This window comes from Drosophila miranda, chromosome XR (genome assembly GCF_003369915.1).
Source record: "Drosophila miranda strain MSH22 chromosome XR, D.miranda_PacBio2.1, whole genome shotgun sequence".
Classification (NCBI taxonomy): domain Eukaryota; kingdom Metazoa; phylum Arthropoda; class Insecta; order Diptera; family Drosophilidae; genus Drosophila; species Drosophila miranda.
In genome coordinates, this window is record NC_046674.1 from 40,395,647 (window position 1) to 40,418,230 (window position 22,584).

The 22,584-nt window shown below is 45.1% G+C and overlaps 2 protein-coding genes across 2 annotated transcripts; both read left to right on the forward strand.

The window, feature by feature from the left end:
* Positions 1-3,643: 3,643 nt before the first annotated feature.
* LOC117186332 lies at positions 3,644-4,938 on the forward strand. The gene is made up of 2 exons (XM_033386986.1): positions 3,644-4,407; positions 4,466-4,938. Exons 1-2 carry the CDS (start codon positions 4,380-4,382, stop codon positions 4,738-4,740), a joined length of 303 nt encoding a protein of 100 aa, XP_033242877.1. The 5' UTR covers positions 3,644-4,379; the 3' UTR covers positions 4,741-4,938.
* Positions 4,939-8,381: 3,443 nt separating this feature from the next.
* Positions 8,382-9,676, forward strand: LOC108164763. The gene is made up of 2 exons (XM_017300674.2): positions 8,382-9,145; positions 9,204-9,676. Exons 1-2 carry the CDS (start codon positions 9,118-9,120, stop codon positions 9,476-9,478), a joined length of 303 nt encoding a protein of 100 aa, XP_017156163.2. The 5' UTR covers positions 8,382-9,117; the 3' UTR covers positions 9,479-9,676.
* The last annotated feature ends 12,908 nt before the right edge of the window (positions 9,677-22,584 follow it).

Below are 22,584 nucleotides of genomic sequence, written 5' to 3' on the forward strand. Positions count from 1 at the left end.
ATCGTTGCTCTAGATCTTATAGTCTTTGAGCACTAGGCGCTGAAGGGGACGGACGGACGGACGGACGGACGGACGGACAGACGGACAGACAGACAGGGCTCAATCGACTCGGCTATTGATGCTGATCAAAAATATATATACTTTATGGGGTCGGAAACGATTCCTTCTGGACGTTACACACATCCACTTTTACCACAAATCTAATATACCCCAATACTCATTTTGAGTATCGGGTATAAAAACGAGGGGGAACGTTGTGAGTTGCTGCGGACACCGCAACTCTACGGTTATACCCGATACTAAATCAGTATGGCTCTCCTCCGGCAGACGCCGCTAATATTAAACGACACGACAAAGAGTGCGTGCGAGAGAGACAGAAAATCAGTCTGAGCGTGACGTCGGGCGCTGCGTAGCCACTGCAAATTGATTTGTTCCTATTGGCTATAAAAATGATCTGATCTGATCCAGATTCAGCAATCTGATAGATATGGTCATTATCTATGATTCTGCGTTTTTAGTTTTCTCGAATGTGCAATATTGTGGATGCAACAGATTTTCGTCCTTTGTGGGGGCGGAAAAGGGTGGGGCGAAATTCTGAGATATACGTTTTATAGTGAGATCTAACAGAAGTGCGGATACCAAATTTGGTTACTCTAGCCTTAATAGTCTCTGAGATTTTTGAATATCCCCAGATTTTCGTCCTTTGTGGGGGCGGAAGGGGGTGTGGCGAAATTTTGAAACAAACTCGTCTCGGTCCGATATATTAGGAGTGTGGATACCAAATTTGGTTGCTCTAGCTTTTGTAGTCTCTGAGATCTAGGCGCTAATGTTTTACTCTAAGCAAAGCCGCCTATGCTACGTGTGTGTTAGAGAGAGACAGGGCGAGAAAAAATGATATTGTTTTCTTGATGCTGGCTATAATAATAATACGATCCAATTCAGATTCCGCAGTCTTAAAGATATGGTCATTCTCTACAACTCTACGTTTTTGGTTTTCTCATATCTTTAAAATTGTGGATGCCACAGATTTTCGTCCTTTGTGGGGGCGGAAGTGGGCGGGGCGAAGTTTTGAAATATTTTTGTACCAGTGACATAACACAGAAGTCTGGATCCAAAACATCGTTGCTCTAGCTCTTATAGTCTTTGAGAACTAGGCGCTGAAGGGGACGGACAGACGGACGGACGGACAGACGGACAGACAGACATGGCTCAATCGACTCGGCTATTGATGCTGATCAAGAATATATATACTTTATGGGGTCGGAAACGATTCCTTCTGGACGTTACACACATCCACTTTTACCACAAATCTAATATACCCCAATACTCATTTTGAGTATCGGGTATAATTACCCGAAATAACTATGTGAAATTGATTGGCAAAAAGGCACAATCTTCAAAGCCGAGATAGGGTATGCGGTTGAGCGACGTGTAATCGTGTGGAGAGAGAGAACGATGCAACCAGCAAAGAAACCGCACTTAATGTTACGGTGTTTGTTTTGATTATTGCGTTTGTTGACTTCTTCGTCTCGTTGTTGGTCCGTTATTAGAAAAGAAGAAACCTTAGCCCTTATAAAAAATTTTAATTAAATCTTTATATATTATACCCGATACTCAAAACGAGTAAAGGGGTATGTTAGATTTTTGGTGAAAATGGATGTGTGTCAGGAAGCGTTGCCGACCCCATAAAGTATATATATTTTTGGACGATAAATAGCAGAGTCGATTGAGTCATGTCTGTTTGTCCGTCCCTATGAGCGACTAGTTATCAGAGACGATAAGATCTTGAGCAACGACATTTTGTATCCAGACTTATGTGATATGTCACTGTGACAAGTGTATTTCCAAACAAAGGAAGAAAATCTGTGGCATCCACAATTTTAAAAATATGAGGAAACGAAAAACTCAGAATCGTAGAGAATGACACATCTTCTGGACTGCAGAATCTTAACCAGAACCAAACGCAGAACCATTGTTATAGCCAGAAAGAAGAAAACAATTTAATTTTCTCTCGTTCTATCTCTCTCTAACACACACGTTTCACGGTGGCTTTGCCGATCGCTAGATCTCAGAGACTGTAAGAGCTAGAGTAACCAAATTTGGAATCCACACTCCTGTTAAATCTCACTGTTACAAGTTTATTTCAAAATTTCGCCCCAACCCCTTCCGCCTCCACAAAGAACGAAAATCTGTGGCATCCACAACTTTGAAGATACGACAAAATTAAGAACGTGTAAGGAAGTTCTCAGGCCGAGGTACAGCTTCTCAGTCTGTCCAGGGCCCGGTCCTTCCCCACAGCAATATTTTTTGTGTGAGGACCTAAGGGGAGAGCCGTTCGTGGCGAAAGCGCGCCCGTGGGGTTGATCGTGGGGCGGTTGGGCCTGGCCCGGCCACGAGGCGTGGGTGAACCCATGCTTGGGAGCTGCAGAAATGTGCGTCGGGGGTCATGCGTGTCGGGGAAAGAGGTTCGGGTCAGGGATCGGAAGGGTGTGGGAGAGGGGCAACTGCCAAAAATGTACATGCAAGTACATGGAGAAGCCATTAAGCTCCAACACCTAACGCACCGATGACTTACCTGCTCACATACGTGAGGTGGCTCACCCTTTTCTCCCCGCGCCGATGTCCAGCTGTCTCCTGGCTCCTGCTGCTGATGATCCTCGTGGCGTTCACTTTCCTGTCACATTCCTGTCACTTTACGATCACTTTTTGATATTGCCTTTCCGTGGCTCGACTGTTCCGCGTGGGAGTTCGGAAATCACTCTCGAGTCTCGCTCCCCCTGGACCGGGTCATTCTTATCTTTTTCTGCAGCTTCTCTGCCGCTTCGCTGCTTCGCAGCTTTCGGCTCCCGGCCTCTTGGGCGTATCGCCGTCGGCCCTTCGGCTGCGTGGGTGTGAGATCGATCGGCTCTCTCTGTTTCCGTCTCTTTTGTGCCATTTCTCTTGGTGATCGTGGCGCTGCTGTTGTGTTGGCCGTTGGCTCTCTGGCTTTGGATGCGTGGGTGTGAGAGTGGGAGCGATCGTTGGCTCTCTCTCCGTTTCCCTCTCTTTTGTGCTTTTCTCTTCGTTTCCGTGGTGCGCTGCTGCTGTGTTGCGGTAGGTCCACCACTGGTGATGCTCTGGTTGGTTCTTGGTACTGGTTCCGTGTTCTTTTACCCTATAGAAATTAAAAGGCCTCGTCGTTTTGGGTTTCCTTAATCTATTTCTTAATATATTTGGGGAGGTATCTACAGAGGGGAGGGTAAATCAAAATTCATGTCATTGTCTGTTGGTGGGTCAAAAAATATAATGAGTATTTATAAGGAAAATCATAAGTTGTCCCTCCAGGGGATGGTGTTGCTGCCCTGTTGTGAAGGTTGTGCCTTCACAAACGCATAATTATAGAAAATTACCATATCTACCAAATGGCCGAATCTAGATCAAATACGCAGCACCTGACGACACGTTTTGACTGATTTATATCTCTCGCACGCACTCTTTGTCGTTCACTGTTATAGGCTATTCACACTGACGACCATCCCCCATCCACCATCCATTTCGGGGATGGTCCGTAAGGTTTTGCCGTTCCGAAAGTTTCCCAGTTAGTCCACCATCCATTTTGGATGTTCCTAAACCGCACGTTTCTATGCGATAGTCAGCCGATGGTTTTCAAATGCAACTCTGAATAATTGTCATTCACAATGGAAAAATGGTATTCACTGCGAAAACGTAAACAATGATTGTGACAAAATTAACAAAAAACAATATATAATAATTTATAATATATAATATTATTACACAATGCAGCAAACAAGAGAACAACAGCAGGCGGCAGGGTGAAATGGAGTGCCGCGCTTGAGAGCCTGCTGATTGACATATGGAAGGAGAAAATTGAAGATTTGCGCGGACCTCGCAAAAATTCACATGTGTAAATTAAGTTGTCCGTATGTCCAAGTAGCCTTAGCTGCTTGATGCGGTGGTCCTCGTGCGGGTTCCGTGGTATAGAATCCTTTATGAAGATTATGTTGGAGAGATAACTGTCTCTCTTATCACTGGCCTTGTGGTACAGTGGTATAGAATTAATAATTCAAAGTGTTTACGGCTGGTTGCCGGAGCAAGGTTTATTAACAAGCGTTAGCTTTCGTTATAAGAACAGAACTAAAACTAGGAGCCACCAGCAAGCTGGGGCATAAGCTGAATCAAAAGTATTTAATTGCCAAAGAATGCAAAGCTACAAAATATATGTACTTAGAGCTACAAAGCTACAGTCGGTAAGCCGACTTGGCATAAGCGATAATGCTGATCTTGCGGCATGTGCAAGATATCAGATTACCGCCGGTTGACCGTCACATTCAGGGCGCTGAACTGAAGTTCGCTGATTTGGCATCTTGAGTGCAAACAACATGGAGCAGAGCACATTGGACAACGACAGTAAGTTTTATTAATTTATTGCTAAAAAAATATATTTCATTTAAGGTGTTCATTGCAGATCCTGATGAGTACTTTTCGGATATTATTGCGATGGACCTGTACGGATCTTGTAGCTCCAGCACCTTGTCTGGGCGTCCGCCAAAGAAAAAGAAAAAGACCGACATTTCGTGGCTGGCAGAGTTCGCCCAGGAGCGTCTCGAACAACAAAAGGACCACCACAGAAAGAAGGAGGAGCACGACGTTAGGCAGGAGAAGATGGTGCAGGACTTGATCAGCACCCAAACAAAATTCCAGAACGACTTATTAGAAGTTTTAAAAAATAAAAATAAATAAGTTTTTAATTTTCATTACGGTCTACACAATATTTTGCGATTGCAGATCGTATCTGTTCTGCTGACTGATTAAAGTCAGCAGAACTGTTGCTGGTATCGGGCTGTTCGCGCTGCTCATTTGTTGCAAGCTCCCAATTTTCATTAATCGCGCTGTTGTGCATATTTAATATATTGTGTAAAATACAACAGCTCATTATTATGGCGCTATTATTTTTGTGGTGGCTATCAAGACCTTTTCCAATTATTCGAAATCTGGCTTTTAAATGCCCAAATGCATTTTCCACCACTCGCCTGCTTTGGAAAGGTTGTAGTTAAACGTGCGCTGTTCCAAAGAGGCGACTGTGGAAAACGGGTAAGGTTTCATCAGCTTTTTAAAAAACCTAAATGCCGAGTCCCCGATAAGCATTACAGGGACGTTTACTCCGCTTATTTCCTTGGCTTTCTCTTGGAGTAATGCCGATGCTTCGATATGTTTTGCAAGGCTTGACTTCTGGTATATAGTCAGAATATTAAGTTTTCTCGAATGTGCAATATTGTGGATGCAACAGATTTTCGTCCTTTGTGTGGGCGGAAGGGGGTGGGGCGAAACTTTGAGATACACGTTTTATAGTAAAATCTAACAGGAGTGCGGATACCAAATTTGGTTACTCTAGCCTTAATAGTCTCTGAGATTTTTGAATATCCCCAGATTTTCGTCCTTTGCGGGGGCGGAAGGGGGTGTGGCGAAATTTTGAAACAAACTCGTCTCGGTCCGATATATTAGGAGTGTGGATACCAAATTTGGTTGCTCTAGCTTTTGTAGTCTCTGAGATCTAGGCGCTAATGTTTTACTCTAAGCAAAGCCGCCTATGCTACGTGTGTGTTAGAGAGAGACAGGGCGAGAAAGAATGAAATTGTTTTCTTGATGCTGGCTATAATAATAATACGATCCAATTCAGATTCCGCAGTCTTAAAGATATGGTCATTCTCTACAACTCTACGTTTTTGGTTTTCTCATATATTTAAAATTGTGGATGCCACAGATTTTCGTCCTTTGTGGGGGCGGAAGTGGGCGGGGCGAAGTTTTGAAATATTTTTGTAGCAGTGACATATCACAGAAGTCTGGATCCAAAACATCGTTGCTCTAGCTCTTATAGTCTTTGAGAACTAGGCGCTGAAGGGGACGGACAGACGGACGGACGGACGGACAGACTGACAGACAGACATGGCTCAATCGACTCGGCTATTGATGCTGATCAAGAATATATATACTTTATGGGGTCGGAAACGATTCCTTCTGGACGTTACACACATCCACTTTTACCACAAATCTAATATACCCCAATACTCATTTTGAGTATCGGGTATAATTACCCGAAATAACTATGTGAAATTGATTGGCAAAAAGGCACAATCTTCAAAGCCGAGATAGGGTATGCGGTTGAGCGACGTGTAATCGTGTGGAGAGAGAGAACGATGCAACCAGCAAAGAAACCGCACTTAATGTTACGGTGTTTGTTTTGATTATTGCGTTTGTTGACTTCTTCGTCTCGTTGTTGGTCCGTTATTAGAAAAGAAGAAACCTTAGCCCTTATAAAAAATTTTAATTAAATCTTTATATATTATACCCGATACTCAAAACGAGTAAAGGGGTATGTTAGATTTTTGGTGAAAATGGATGTGTGTCAGGAAGCGTTGCCGACCCCATAAAGTATATATATTTTTGGACGATAAATAGCAGAGTCGATTGAGTCATGTCTGTTTGTCCGTCCCTATGAGCGACTAGTTATCAGAGACGATAAGATCTTGAGCAACGACATTTTGTATCCAGACTTATGTGATATGTCACTGTGACAAGTGTATTTCCAAACAAAGGAAGAAAATCTGTGGCATCCACAATTTTAAAAATATGAGGAAACGAAAAACTCAGAATCGTAGAGAATGACACATCTTCTGGACTGCAGAATCTTAACCAGAACCAAACGCAGAACCATTGTTATAGCCAGAAAGAAGAAAACAATTTAATTTTCTCTCGTTCTATCTCTCTCTAACACACACGTTTCACGGTGGCTTTGCCGATCGCTAGATCTCAGAGACTGTAAGAGCTAGAGTAACCAAATTTGGAATCCACACTCCTGTTAAATCTCACTGTTACAAGTTTATTTCAAAATTTCGCCCCAACCCCTTCCGCCTCCACAAAGAACGAAAATCTGTGGCATCCACAACTTTGAAGATACGACAAAATTAAGAACGTGTAAGGAAGTTCTCAGGCCGAGGTACAGCTTCTCAGTCTGTCCAGGGCCCGGTCCTTCCCCACAGCAATATTTTTTGTGTGAGGACCTAAGGGGAGAGCCGTTCGTGGCGAAAGCGCGCCCGTGGGGTTGATCGTGGGGCGGTTGGGCCTGGCCCGGCCACGAGGCGTGGGTGAACCCATGCTTGGGAGCTGCAGAAATGTGCGTCGGGGGTCATGCGTGTCGGGGAAAGAGGTTCGGGTCAGGGATCGGAAGGGTGTGGGAGAGGGGCAACTGCCAAAAATGTACATGCAAGTACATGGAGAAGCCATTAAGCTCCAACACCTAACGCACCGATGACTTACCTGCTCACATACGTGAGGTGGCTCACCCTTTTCTCCCCGCGCCGATGTCCAGCTGTCTCCTGGCTCCTGCTGCTGATGATCCTCGTGGCGTTCACTTTCCTGTCACATTCCTGTCACTTTACGATCACTTTTTGATATTGCCTTTCCGTGGCTCGACTGTTCCGCGTGGGAGTTCGGAAATCACTCTCGAGTCTCGCTCCCCTGGACCGGGTCATTCTTATCTTTTTCTGCAGCTTCTCTGCCGCTTCGCTGCTTCGCAGCTTTCGGCTCCCGGCCTCTTGGGCGTATCGCCGTCGGCCCTTCGGCTGCGTGGGTGTGAGATCGATCGGCTCTCTCTGTTTCCGTCTCTTTTGTGCCATTTCTCTTGGTGATCGTGGCGCTGCTGTTGTGTTGGCCGTTGGCTCTCTGGCTTTGGATGCGTGGGTGTGAGAGTGGGAGCGATCGTTGGCTCTCTCTCCGTTTCCCTCTCTTTTGTGCTTTTCTCTTCGTTTCCGTGGTGCGCTGCTGCTGTGTTGCGGTAGGTCCACCACTGGTGATGCTCTGGTTGGTTCTTGGTACTGGTTCCGTGTTCTTTTACCCTATAGAAATTAAAAGGCCTCGTCGTTTTGGGTTTCCTTAATCTATTTCTTAATATATTTGGGGAGGTATCTACAGAGGGGAGGGTAAATCAAAATTCATGTCATTGTCTGTTGGTGGGTCAAAAAATATAATGAGTATTTATAAGGAAAATCATAAGTTGTCCCTCCAGGGGATGGTGTTGCTGCCCTGTTGTGAAGGTTGTGCCTTCACAAACGCATAATTATAGAAAATTACCATATCTACCAAATGGCCGAATCTAGATCAAATACGCAGCACCTGACGACACGTTTTGACTGATTTATATCTCTCGCACGCACTCTTTGTCGTTCACTGTTATAGGCTATTCACACTGACGACCATCCCCCATCCACCATCCATTTCGGGGATGGTCCGTAAGGTTTTGCCGTTCCGAAAGTTTCCCAGTTAGTCCACCATCCATTTTGGATGTTCCTAAACCGCACGTTTCTATGCGATAGTCAGCCGATGGTTTTCAAATGCAACTCTGAATAATTGTCATTCACAATGGAAAAATGGTATTCACTGCGAAAACGTAAACAATGATTGTGACAAAATTAACAAAAAACAATATATAATAATTTATAATATATAATATTATTACACAATGCAGCAAACAAGAGAACAACAGCAGGCGGCAGGGTGAAATGGAGTGCCGCGCTTGAGAGCCTGCTGATTGACATATGGAAGGAGAAAATTGAAGATTTGCGCGGACCTCGCAAAAATTCACATGTGTAAATTAAGTTGTCCGTATGTCCAAGTAGCCTTAGCTGCTTGATGCGGTGGTCCTCGTGCGGGTTCCGTGGTATAGAATCCTTTATGAAGATTATGTTGGAGAGATAACTGTCTCTCTTATCACTGGCCTTGTGGTACAGTGGTATAGAATTAATAATTCAAAGTGTTTACGGCTGGTTGCCGGAGCAAGGTTTATTAACAAGCGTTAGCTTTCGTTATAAGAACAGAACTAAAACTAGGAGCCACCAGCAAGCTGGGGCATAAGCTGAATCAAAAGTATTTAATTGCCAAAGAATGCAAAGCTACAAAATATATGTACTTAGAGCTACAAAGCTACAGTCGGTAAGCCGACTTGGCATAAGCGATAATGCTGATCTTGCGGCATGTGCAAGATATCAGATTACCGCCGGTTGACCGTCACATTCAGGGCGCTGAACTGAAGTTCGCTGATTTGGCATCTTGAGTGCAAACAACATGGAGCAGAGCACATTGGACAACGACAGTAAGTTTTATTAATTTAGTGCTAAAAAAATATATTTCATTTAAGGTGTTCATTGCAGATCCTGATGAGTACTTTTCGGATATTATTGCGATGGACCTGTACGGATCTTGTAGCTCCAGCACCTTGTCTGGGCGTCCGCCAAAGAAAAAGAAAAAGACCGACATTTCGTGGCTGGCAGAGTTCGCCCAGGAGCGTCTCGAACAACAAAAGGACCACCACAGAAAGAAGGAGGAGCACGACGTTAGGCAGGAGAAGATGGTGCAGGACTTGATCAGCACCCAAACAAAATTCCAGAACGACTTATTAGAAGTTTTAAAAAATAAAAATAAATAAGTTTTTAATTTTCATTACGGTCTACACAATATTTTGCGATTGCAGATCGTATCTGTTCTGCTGACTGATTAAAGTCAGCAGAACTGTTGCTGGTATCGGGCTGTTCGCGCTGCTCATTTGTTGCAAGCTCCCAATTTTCATTAATCGCGCTGTTGTGCATATTTAATATATTGTGTAAAATACAACAGCTCATTATTATGGCGCTATTATTTTTGTGGTGGCTATCAAGACCTTTTCCAATTATTCGAAATCTGGCTTTTAAATGCCCAAATGCATTTTCCACCACTCGCCTGCTTTGGAAAGGTTGTAGTTAAACGTGCGCTGTTCCAAAGAGGCGACTGTGGAAAACGGGTAAGGTTTCATCAGCTTTTTAAAAAACCTAAATGCCGAGTCCCCGATAAGCATTACAGGGACGTTTACTCCGCTTATTTCCTTGGCTTTCTCTTGGAGTAATGCCGATGCTTCGATATGTTTTGCAAGGCTTGACTTCTGGTATATAGTCAGAATATTAAGTTTTCTCGAATGTGCAATATTGTGGATGCAACAGATTTTCGTCCTTTGTGTGGGCGGAAGGGGGTGGGGCGAAACTTTGAGATACACGTTTTATAGTAAAATCTAACAGGAGTGCGGATACCAAATTTGGTTACTCTAGCCTTAATAGTCTCTGAGATTTTTGAATATCCCCAGATTTTCGTCCTTTGCGGGGGCGGAAGGGGGTGTGGCGAAATTTTGAAACAAACTCGTCTCGGTCCGATATATTAGGAGTGTGGATACTAAATTTGGTTGCTCTAGCTTTTGTAGTCTCTGAGATCTAGGCGCTAATGTTTTACTCTAAGCAAAGCCGCCTATGCTACGTGTGTGTTAGAGAGAGACAGGGCGAGAAAGAATGAAATTGTTTTCTTGATGCTGGCTATAATAATAATACGATCCAATTCAGATTCCGCAGTCTTAAAGATATGGTCATTCTCTACAACTCTACGTTTTTGGTTTTCTCATATATTTAAAATTGTGGATGCCACAGATTTTCGTCCTTTGTGGGGGCGGAAGTGGGCGGGGCGAAGTTTTGAAATATTTTTGTAGCAGTGACATATCACAGAAGTCTGGATCCAAAACATCGTTGCTCTAGCTCTTATAGTCTTTGAGAACTAGGCGCTGAAGGGGACGGACAGACGGACGGACGGACGGACAGACTGACAGACAGACATGGCTCAATCGACTCGGCTATTGATGCTGATCAAGAATATATATACTTTATGGGGTCGGAAACGATTCCTTCTGGACGTTACACACATCCACTTTTACCACAAATCTAATATACCCCAATACTCATTTTGAGTATCGGGTATAATTACCCGAAATAACTATGTGAAATTGATTGGCAAAAAGGCACAATCTTCAAAGCCGAGATAGGGTATGCGGTTGAGCGACGTGTAATCGTGTGGAGAGAGAGAACGATGCAACCAGCAAAGAAACCGCACTTAATGTTACGGTGTTTGTTTTGATTATTGCGTTTGTTGACTTCTTCGTCTCGTTGTTGGTCCGTTATTAGAAAAGAAGAAACCTTAGCCCTTATAAAAAATTTTAATTAAATCTTTATATATTATACCCGATACTCAAAACGAGTAAAGGGGTATGTTAGATTTTTGGTGAAAATGGATGTGTGTCAGGAAGCGTTGCCGACCCCATAAAGTATATATATTTTTGGACGATAAATAGCAGAGTCGATTGAGTCATGTCTGTTTGTCCGTCCCTATGAGCGACTAGTTATCAGAGACGATAAGATCTTGAGCAACGACATTTTGTATCCAGACTTATGTGATATGTCACTGTGACAAGTGTATTTCCAAACAAAGGAAGAAAATCTGTGGCATCCACAATTTTAAAAATATGAGGAAACGAAAAACTCAGAATCGTAGAGAATGACACATCTTCTGGACTGCAGAATCTTAACCAGAACCAAACGCAGAACCATTGTTATAGCCAGAAAGAAGAAAACAATTTAATTTTCTCTCGTTCTATCTCTCTCTAACACACACGTTTCACGGTGGCTTTGCCGATCGCTAGATCTCAGAGACTGTAAGAGCTAGAGTAACCAAATTTGGAATCCACACTCCTGTTAAATCTCACTGTTACAAGTTTATTTCAAAATTTCGCCCCAACCCCTTCCGCCTCCACAAAGAACGAAAATCTGTGGCATCCACAACTTTGAAGATACGACAAAATTAAGAACGTGTAAGGAAGTTCTCAGGCCGAGGTACAGCTTCTCAGTCTGTCCAGGGCCCGGTCCTTCCCCACAGCAATATTTTTTGTGTGAGGACCTAAGGGGAGAGCCGTTCGTGGCGAAAGCGCGCCCGTGGGGTTGATCGTGGGGCGGTTGGGCCTGGCCCGGCCACGAGGCGTGGGTGAACCCATGCTTGGGAGCTGCAGAAATGTGCGTCGGGGGTCATGCGTGTCGGGGAAAGAGGTTCGGGTCAGGGATCGGAAGGGTGTGGGAGAGGGGCAACTGCCAAAAATGTACATGCAAGTACATGGAGAAGCCATTAAGCTCCAACACCTAACGCACCGATGACTTACCTGCTCACATACGTGAGGTGGCTCACCCTTTTCTCCCCGCGCCGATGTCCAGCTGTCTCCTGGCTCCTGCTGCTGATGATCCTCGTGGCGTTCACTTTCCTGTCACATTCCTGTCACTTTACGATCACTTTTTGATATTGCCTTTCCGTGGCTCGACTGTTCCGCGTGGGAGTTCGGAAATCACTCTCGAGTCTCGCTCCCCCTGGACCGGGTCATTCTTATCTTTTTCTGCAGCTTCTCTGCCGCTTCGCTGCTTCGCAGCTTTCGGCTCCCGGCCTCTTGGGCGTATCGCCGTCGGCCCTTCGGCTGCGTGGGTGTGAGATCGATCGGCTCTCTCTGTTTCCGTCTCTTTTGTGCCATTTCTCTTGGTGATCGTGGCGCTGCTGTTGTGTTGGCCGTTGGCTCTCTGGCTTTGGATGCGTGGGTGTGAGAGTGGGAGCGATCGTTGGCTCTCTCTCCGTTTCCCTCTCTTTTGTGCTTTTCTCTTCGTTTCCGTGGTGCGCTGCTGCTGTGTTGCGGTAGGTCCACCACTGGTGATGCTCTGGTTGGTTCTTGGTACTGGTTCCGTGTTCTTTTACCCTATAGAAATTAAAAGGCCTCGTCGTTTTGGGTTTCCTTAATCTATTTCTTAATATATTTGGGGAGGTATCTACAGAGGGGAGGGTAAATCAAAATTCATGTCATTGTCTGTTGGTGGGTCAAAAAATATAATGAGTATTTATAAGGAAAATCATAAGTTGTCCCTCCAGGGGATGGTGTTGCTGCCCTGTTGTGAAGGTTGTGCCTTCACAAACGCATAATTATAGAAAATTACCATATCTACCAAATGGCCGAATCTGGATCAAATACGCAGCACCTGACGACACGTTTTGACTGATTTATATCTCTCGCACGCACTCTTTGTCGTTCACTGTTATAGGCTATTCACACTGACGACCATCCCCCATCCACCATCCATTTCGGGGATGGTCCGTAAGGTTTTGCCGTTCCGAAAGTTTCCCAGTTAGTCCACCATCCATTTTGGATGTTCCTAAACCGCACGTTTCTATGCGATAGTTAGCCGATGGTTTTCAAATGCAACTCTGAATAATTGTCATTCACAATGGAAAAATGGTATTCACTGCGAAAACGTAAACAATGATTGTGACAAAATTAACAAAAAACAAAAACAACAACAGAACCGCTCGGAAGGACAGCTGACCAATTGCAGATCGTATCTGTTCTGCTGACTGATTAAAGTCAGCAGATTTGTTGCTGGTATCGGGCTGTTCGTTTGTTGCAAGCTCCCAATTTTCATTAATCGCGCTGTTGTGCATATTTAATATATTGTGTAAAATACAACAGCTCATTATTATGGCGCTATTATTTTTGTGGTGGCTATCAAGACCTTTTCCAATTATTCGAAATCTGGCTTTTAAATGCCCAAATGCATTTTCCACCACTCGCCTAGCTTTGGAAAGGTTGTAGTTAAACATGCGCTGTTCCAAAGAGGCGACTGTGGAAAACGGGTAAGGTTTAATCAGCTTTTTAGAAAACCTAAATGCCGAGTCCCCGATGAGCATTACAGGGACGTTTACTCCGCTTATTTCCTTGGCTTTCTCTTGGAGTAATGCCGATGCTTCGATATGTTTTGCAAGGCTTGACTTGTGGTATATCATCGGGTCATTGCACCTTCCTGCAGAGCCGATATTTACATATGTAAATCTGTATCTAAAAAGAATCGGATTTAAATAATTTAGGACATTAAACCAACTTGCTAAATACATATTTTTGTGCAAGATATTTGCATACCTATAATCCACTAGGGCAAACAAGACTGTGGAATACCAGCCCTTATAGTTATGGTGGTCTACTGCCTCAGCTGCTGGTGGTTTTATTTCGATGTGGCATCCATCTAGAATAAAAAGGAAGTTTAAAAACCAATTTATATGTAAACATATTGCTGAAGTTCTTATTGATTTCCTACCAATTGCACCTAGGCACTGAGGAAACCCAATTGCCTCGAATCCCTTTACGCACTCATCAATTTTGTCGGAAGTTAGGTGATTGGGCGACATGTACTCCTTCGAAAACTCGTCGATAAGTGCTCTGCAAAACTCGTGCAGGATATTACACACACTGTTTGGAGCTACACCGAAAAGCCTGCCAACTGTTCGGTACTCAGATGACGAGCCCAAAGTGTATAGCGCAATGGCGATGCGCTTTTCCAAAGGAATTGCAGCTAGGGAGTTGGTGTCCTTCTTTCGCAGCACTTCAAGCCGATTCACTAAAATATCAAAGCAGGGCCTCTCCATTCGGAAACTCTCTTTGAAAAACGCCTCGTTGTTTTCTGGTACATCTTTCTCCCAAAATGTCCCGAACCGCTTCTAAAACCATAAAATATGTCCTTGTACTTTAAACTATGGTTGAAGTTAGTAGAAGTACTCACAAACGACCAAAATCTTCCTGGCTTTTGTGTTTTTATGGCAGTCATCTGGGTCATCTCATCCTCGTCAATGTTAAAGTCATCATCGTCATCATCATTATTCATTGACAGCAACATTATTAGTTGGTGCAAGAAAATATTTTGCTGTTGAACCACAGCCGAAATAATTGCTATATCTTCATCATCCATTATAAGAACCAAGAATTAATAAATCTTCCGCGCAAATTTAATGAACTTGTTATTGGCATCAGCTGCTTTTGACGGATGGTGGATGGTGAATGGTGGCAGTGTGAATCGGAGTTTCACATCTGTCAAAAAATCCCACCATTCCCCCGGGATGGGCTCAGTGTGCAGAGCCTATTAGCGCCGTCTGCCGGAGAAGAGCCATACTCACCAAGTATCGGGTATAAATATAGATTTGTGGTAGCAGCAGCGACTCACAATGCTCCCCCTTGTTTATTTTAGATAATATTCTTTTGTTATTGCTTAACTAATAATTTTTTCAGGCGGTTGTGTTATGCGAGAGTGAAATTAATTGAAATTTCAATGGTAAAGATAAAAATATGAAGAAAGAAAATTGTTAAAGAGAATGATATTAAGAAGAAGAAAGAGATAGAAAGAAAGAATTACGATGACGAGAAAAAAACCTAATTAAGTTAAATTATTAAATGTATCCAATTACAAATATTGCAAATATCTAATCACGAATTAGGAAAATAATTAAAGCAACAAATTTTGCTTTAGTTGCCAATGGTGGTGGTTGCCAGAGATCCATGGGGCAGTAGGGCATATGTTGTCTAGCGCCAATCAGCAAAGACTACCTATACGCTGTAGAAGGGGTACAAGGGTAGTTCAAAGTACTACCAAGCAAAGCTCATAATCAGAAATTAGATTAGAGGCCCTGCTGACTGGATTTTGCCATCGTTCAACACGGTATTGAACTTCGGAGCAGTCATCAATCGCCTCGAATTCACATATTCAGACAAACATTTACTCATTTACACTTTTCCGCGCATACTGGATGAACCAGTTTTATTGAGATTATAGCCTTAGCCCGGTCGAAGACTTGCATTTACTCAGTGTGGAAACACTTTTTCGCGCATACTGGATTAACTAGTTCAATAGAGATTATAGCTCCCAAAGTGTAAAGAATATTCTTATCGGAATAGTTCCACGTTCCGAATGTGTGGACCGTCCATTATTCTATATTAATCTCTCTAGGAATCTGATGTTTAAGAGTGTGATGGACCTATTTCAAGCTGTGGTTAGCTCACTCACGTTCAGGGTCTATCGACAAGTAATTTGTAGATGGATGGAGCTCTAAGGAAAACGTCGGGGCTGGCATATGGCAGAGAGGACGAAGCAAGGCTTGGGAAAGAGTCGCTCGTGGAGTGCGTTGAACGGTGGAGGAACGTCGAGCGGGAGAGTGTCAGTGATCCGACCCTTTGCAAATGACTTATGCAGTTGGATGGATGTGTGGGGTTGCACACTATTTTGTTGTTTCGATGGTCCATTGGAAATCCATCCCCACTATGACTTGCTCTTTTTTTCTGTTTTCTACCGGGTTTGCTTCTAGCGGTTTGTCGACCGCACGCTCAAATGCTCAAACACCCCCAAAACCGATGAGCTAGAGCCGAATAATAGCGTGCCGCCGCAACACCGCATAGTGAAACATTCGGCCACTTCAGCTTGCTAAATTAGTAGTTCCTGACTGAATAGAGATATCTGCATGAAACGAGCTGCATTTGAAAGAAGGTTAGATTAGGTTAACTGTGGCGGCAGCCGGGGAGGGGGTATAAACTCTCTGATAAGAAAGGAATCATAGTGCCCTGCCTGGATAGTTAGACGGCGGCATCATTCCCCTCGATGTCCCTGTGTCCGGGTACCCATGTAAGGAAGATATCTCGTTCAGACCTGCGGCAGTCATTTACAGTCGCTGAGTTTGAGCTGATCACTAGGGATACAGTAATCTGTCCTCTCTGGTAATTTACGGGAGTCTCGTCAGGATTCCAAACGCTGATGCTTTCGATGGTTTGGCTTCTCTTACTCTAAGGGCGGAAACTGTTGCAACCTTCTTTCCCATGAGATCTACGGGAAGGAGGTCCAGCACGGTATCCAGGGCTTCACCTGGAGTAGGGCGTAGCCCGACAGTTATGCAAAGCTCTGCAGTACATTGAACTCTACTGAGTTCTCTCCATTTTAGTCTGGCCAGTTTGCTCAGTTTCTAATCGAGCTTTCTGTCGAGGATTAGGCCAAGATACTTGGCATTGTTGCTACAGGCTAACACTTCCTCATAGAGTTTTGGAGGTGTCAGTACCAGAACTTTGTACTTCTTAGTGAAAAGCACAAGATCCGTTGTAGTCGGGTTAACACGTAGCCCGCATTTGTCTGCCCATTTTGACATCTTTATGAAATTACTTTTCATGCACTCACACAGCGTCTGCGAAAATTTACCGGAGAATGCTATGGTAACGTCTTCCGCAGCAGTTCGTTCACTGCCACCTTCCATAGGAGGGGCGAGAGGACTCTGTCCTGTTGACAAATCTGGTGGACGTTGACGTCCCCAGTAATGCCTCAGCCGTCCTGCATTGATGCATCTGATCGATTAGGCTCACCGTCCGGGAATCAACCCCCAGGTCCGTCAGGGCACTCGTGATGGCTGCTGGGAGGATGTCGTTTAAGGCGCCTTCTATGTCCACCGTTTCGGTGGATATTCTTATCCGATAGACCTGCAGGGAACCTGAGATTAAACTAGGCGGAATACTCGCCATGAGATGCAGTCTTAGGAGCGGTTCCATCGTCTTCAGAAAGAAAGCCGATAGACTTATGGGTCTTAAATCTTTGGGGACAGTGTGCGATGGCTTGTCTGCCTGGGGAATGAAGACGACTTTAATCCTAACCCAAGTGACGCGAAGTAGTTAGGTCTGTTTTCATCGCATCCATGGAAGTGGTTGTTTAAGAGAAGATTTAGTGACTCTGTTTGAGATGCCAAGCTTTTTTGGCACCTATGTGTTTCAAAAATGAAAAGAGATTTCGGGTTAAACTTTATAATTCGTATTTAATCTTGGTGGCTTAGCGGAAGCCGATTGCTTGCTATTGCCAGATAAACCTTATGCGAGATCGATATGCAATCAATGCGCAGAGGGGTTAGCATAGAACTAAACTATAGACGACGGCGTTAGATCAAAGTGATTGCCGAAGTGGCGGCAGCAGATCAAAGTAGTTGCCGAAGTGGCGGCGGCAGAGAGCCCCTTTAGCGGGAGAGCGCAGCAGCTCTGCAGAACGTCAACGTTTTACAACATAGGCGGCTCTCTCTGCTCATACAATAATAATGTTAAAGTTACGGTTATTCTTCAGCGGCTGGCCCGAACATACTCCCCCCGTTGGGAGCTAGTCTCTCAACAGATTCCTTAAGGGGCAGCAAACATAGCCGAGTGACGGCCCTCCTGATGTTTCCTGAGGATGTCTTCAGGTCAGCGACGCGACACACTCCGTCCTTGCCCAAAACGACATCGACCACTCTAGCCAGTGGCCAACGCATTGGAGGAAGATTTTCGTCCTTCACCAGAACGAGGTCGTTCTTGCAGATGTTTTGCGCGGGGGTACGCCACTTCGCGCGCTCTTGCAAAAGAGTGAGATACTCTTCGCTCCAAAATATTTGCTGTAGTTGGGTGACCCGCTGCCAGCCATCCAGACGATTGTAGTTCAGCTTCGTTAGGTCAGGCTCGAGTATTTGCTCATGGAGGCCGCCTAAAAGCAGATGAGCAGGAGTCAAAACGTCTAAATCATCAGGATTTTCTGAAAGCGAGAGCAAAGGGCGAGAGTTAACAATTGCAGTGATCTGACAGATCAGAGTGCGCAGCTCGTCGAAGCTAAGCACAGATGGTCCAACTGAGCGGTACAGGTGATATTTTGCGGTCTTCACGGCCGCTTCCCACAACCCGCCAAAATGCGGAGAGCGAGGTGGGATGAAACGCCAGTCGATCGAGTCAGCCAAGTAGGATTCGTGGACCTCCTTCATATGCGGTTCGCTCAGACAAAGCTTCTTTAGCTCCAGAAGCTCGTTCTTGGCCCCAACGAAGATTGTCGCATTGTCCGACCAAATTTGACTTGGCCTTCCTCGAGTGGAAGTAAAACGCTTTAGTGCGCCTAGAAACGATGCGGTGGTCAAATCCTTTACGAGCTCCATGTGTATAGCCTTAGAAGTGAAACAGATGAATACGCTAATGTAGCACTTGATCGGAGGCCTCGTGCGGATTTCTGATCGGTAGAAAAAGGGTCCACAGTAATCTACTCCAGTGACTTCAAAAGCTCGAGATCCTTCCAAACGCTCCTTAGGTAGGTCTCCCATGATGTGTTCGACCATGCGCGGCCTAGTCCTGAAGCATCTCACACATCTGCTGACGACCCTTGACACTGCCTTAACACCTCCAATGGGCCAATATTCCAGCCGAATTTTGGATAGCAAGGCGCGAGGTCCGGCATGGAGGTTTCTTTCATGATAATATCTTATCAGCGCAAAGGTAATGGAATGTCCCTTTGGCAGAATGAGCGGGTGCTGAGCGTCAAATCCTAGCGATGAGTTGCCAAGACGACCTCCAACTCTAAGTAGTCCAGAATGATCGATGAACGGGTTGAGCGAACTAATAGAACTGGATTTCATGACTTGACCATTGCGCCGAATCTCCTTTATGTCCATCCACAAATTTGCCAGCTGAATGTGTCGAATTAGAAGATGCGTTCCTTGCCGAATATCAGAAACGGTGAGTCCTGGATGCCTAGGACGATGTATAAATTTATGCATGTAGGCGAATGTGCGCTGCATGCGAAAGAATGAATTCGCAAATTTGCATCCGGACGTGAGATCGGCATGTGGAGACGTGATTAGAAATCCTCTCTTGCGAAGCTCCGAAGTTGCTATGTTGTTAGATGGAGATACAGGCCACTTATCCTTGGAGCCTAGCAAAAAGGATGGGCCGTAAAACCATAGCTCTGACTGGATAAGATGGTTGGGAAGCGAGCCTCTCGAGAGAATATCAGCAGGATTTAACGATGTGGGAACATAGCGCCATTCCATGGCTGCTGTCAACTCCTGAATTGATGCCACTCGATTTGCCACGAAAACTTGAAATTTAGCTGGCTCGTCCCTAATCCAAGATTGCTGTTGACGAATCCGACCAGCAATAGAACCGACCTGTAAAGATTCCCATGTCCTTTACATTCTGCATGATTTTCGCAAGCAAATGGGCTCCACTTAATTCCAGCTTAGGAATCGATATAGTCTTTAGCGGCGCCACTCGCGACTTTGAGCACAAAACGTGGCTCAAAGACTGGGCTTCCTTGGACACGACATACACGCAAGCGCCATATGCTTCTAAGCTGGCATCACAGAATCCGTGAACTTCTGTAGCCACACTAGAACGAAGAACCAAGCGAGGAAATGAGATCCGAGAAATGCTTGCCAAACTATTTCTCAAGTCCATCCAAGTTGAATGCAACGCTGAGGGTAGGCTTTCATCCCAATCCAAATTTTCTCTCCAAAGCTGCTGAAGGAAGATTTTGCACCTGACAATGACTGGATTTATCAATCCAAGAGGGTCGTAGAACCGCGCAATCGTAGATAAAACCGACCGCTTTGATGGCTTTGAGTTTGTGTCCAGTGCGGACAAGGCAAAAAGCAGCTGATCCGAAGCAGGGTCCCACGCTAAGCCGAGAGTTTTGGCAATGTCACTTCCATCATTAAACTTTAGGAACTTCTCTATGTCATCTTCAGGGGTTCCCTCAAGTACTTCCTGGTGACCTGAGCACCATTTCCTAAGTCTAAAATTACCACGGGACAGTAAAGCTGATGTTTGGTGCATCTTGTCCATGACCTGTGCGACCGAATTACCGCCCGAAATAAGATCATCCACGTAAAACTCCTGCCGCAGAGCAGCTGAGCCAAGAGGGTAGGACTCACCCTCGTCGATGGCCAGCTGGTGCATTGCGCGGACCGCTAAAAATGATGCAGCCCTCGTCCCGTATGTGACGGTGTCTAATGTGTAGACTTGAACCTCGGACTCGATGGAATCTCGCCATAGGATGCACTGATACAAATTGTCGGGTGGAGACACTCGTACGCAGCGGTACATTTTATAAATGTCCCCAGTGAGAGCGACTGGATATGTTCGAAAGCGAATCAATATGTTAAACAATGCAGGCTGAATAACAGGGCCTGTCATCATCACATCATTTAGAGAATATCCAGTTGATGTAGCTGCGGATCCGTCGAAAACGACACGGAGTTTTGTCGTCGTACTGTCCTCCTTTAGGAGACAGTGATGAGGCAAGAAATATTTGCAGAGACTACGGGAATCAGGGTTGACTTGGTGCATATGATGCAAATCAATGTACTCCCTCATAAAGGCGGAATACCGCTCCTTGAGTGTAGGATTACGCTCCAGTTTTCGCTCCAGACTGATGAACCGTCGATAAGCCTGAGCATAAGATTCTCCTAAACGATCAGTATTGTTATTTAGCGGCAGACGAACTGCATACTCCCCGGATGGCAACCGTGAAAGGTGGCTTACGAAATGTGCTTCACAATCGTCTTCTTCTTTGGTATTCAACCCAGCCTCCACACAATTCTCGACTTCCCAAAATATACGAAGAGTTTTATCCAACCGTGCTTCCATCTCAGCTATCGAATCTGGACAATGGTGCGTAGCCAAAAGCGCCGAGCTTGATACCTTCTGTCCACCGCCAGATACGATCCACCCAAGCCGGGTCTTCTGCAGAAGAGGTAGTCCATCGGTGAGTTTGATTTGCCCTACGCAGAGGAGATCATAAAAAACGCTCGCACCAATGAGAAGATCAACCCGTTGAGGATTGAAAAATGCAGGATCAGCGAGCTGAATGTTAGATGGAATACGCCAATCGGATACATTTACTGTCATACTTGGTTGAGAATCGGTAATCGTGGGGGCGATGAGAGCAGTAAGTGTAGTTGTGTAAGCAGAGGTGCGAGAATGCATACAAATGCTTATGTTGGATCCCTCAGTAGAAACGCTGGTATCGCCTAGCCCAGACACAAGTGCAGACGATTGAGTTCTCCTAAGCTGAAGCTGCTGGGCGAACCTGGATGTGACGAGATGCAGCTGCGATCCTGAATCTAAGATGGCACGACAAGGAACTAAAACGCCAGACCGATCCTTTACGAGAACCACGGCTGTAGCCAGAAGCACGACATCAGAGTGAAGACCTTGGGCAGCAAGAGAGGTAGACGAAGGTAGAGACGAGCTGCTAGCAGAATTTTGAGCAACGGAAAGAGTGTCCGGTTGAACGGCCAGATCGGGAGGAGTAATACCTGGGCAGCCTTGTGTTGTGGGCTGTATACTATCGAAGTGCAACAAACTATGATGCCTACCGCCGCATACTCGACATTTTCCACTATTGCATGCGCGGGTCCGGTGCCCCGGCTTTAGGCAATTGAAGCATAGGGAAAGCTTCTTCACTTCTTTGTGGCGCAGCAACGGTGAGAGATTTCCGAATATCTTGCACGAGTATATTCCATGGCCCGCTGAGTGGCAAAAGACGCATACAGACGGGTCGGCGGAAGAGTTGGAAGCTACAAACGTTTTCTTAACCTGCGTATAGGAATGGTTTTTTCCCACCTGATCGCTACTAGCGTGTGTCGCTGTAGCATATTCCAACCGCTCCATTTTCTGGCAGCGTTGCTGCAAGAATTCGAAGAATTCCTCTGCGGTAGGTATAGCATCCGACGATGTGTGCTCCTCCCATTTGGTTTGCGTCTTCGAATCCAACTTCTGCAGCAGCATGTTGATGACCATGAATCCTGAAATCTCCTCAGCAGTTCCCAATGTCTGCAACGCTCGCATGTGTAAATTGACTGCATCCGAAAACTCCCGAAGCCTTTTAGCAGAAGGCGAGTCTACCCTCTTTAGCCCAAGATTCTTCTTGATGTGTGCCTGGAAAACAAGTCTTTTGTTATTAAAGCGTTTATTAAGTATATCCAGAGCCGCACGATAATTGGCACTGGAGAGCTCTAACGATCGAACCGAATCCAAAGCCGCATCAGCGAGGCAAGAGCGAAGGTGCTGGAATTTCT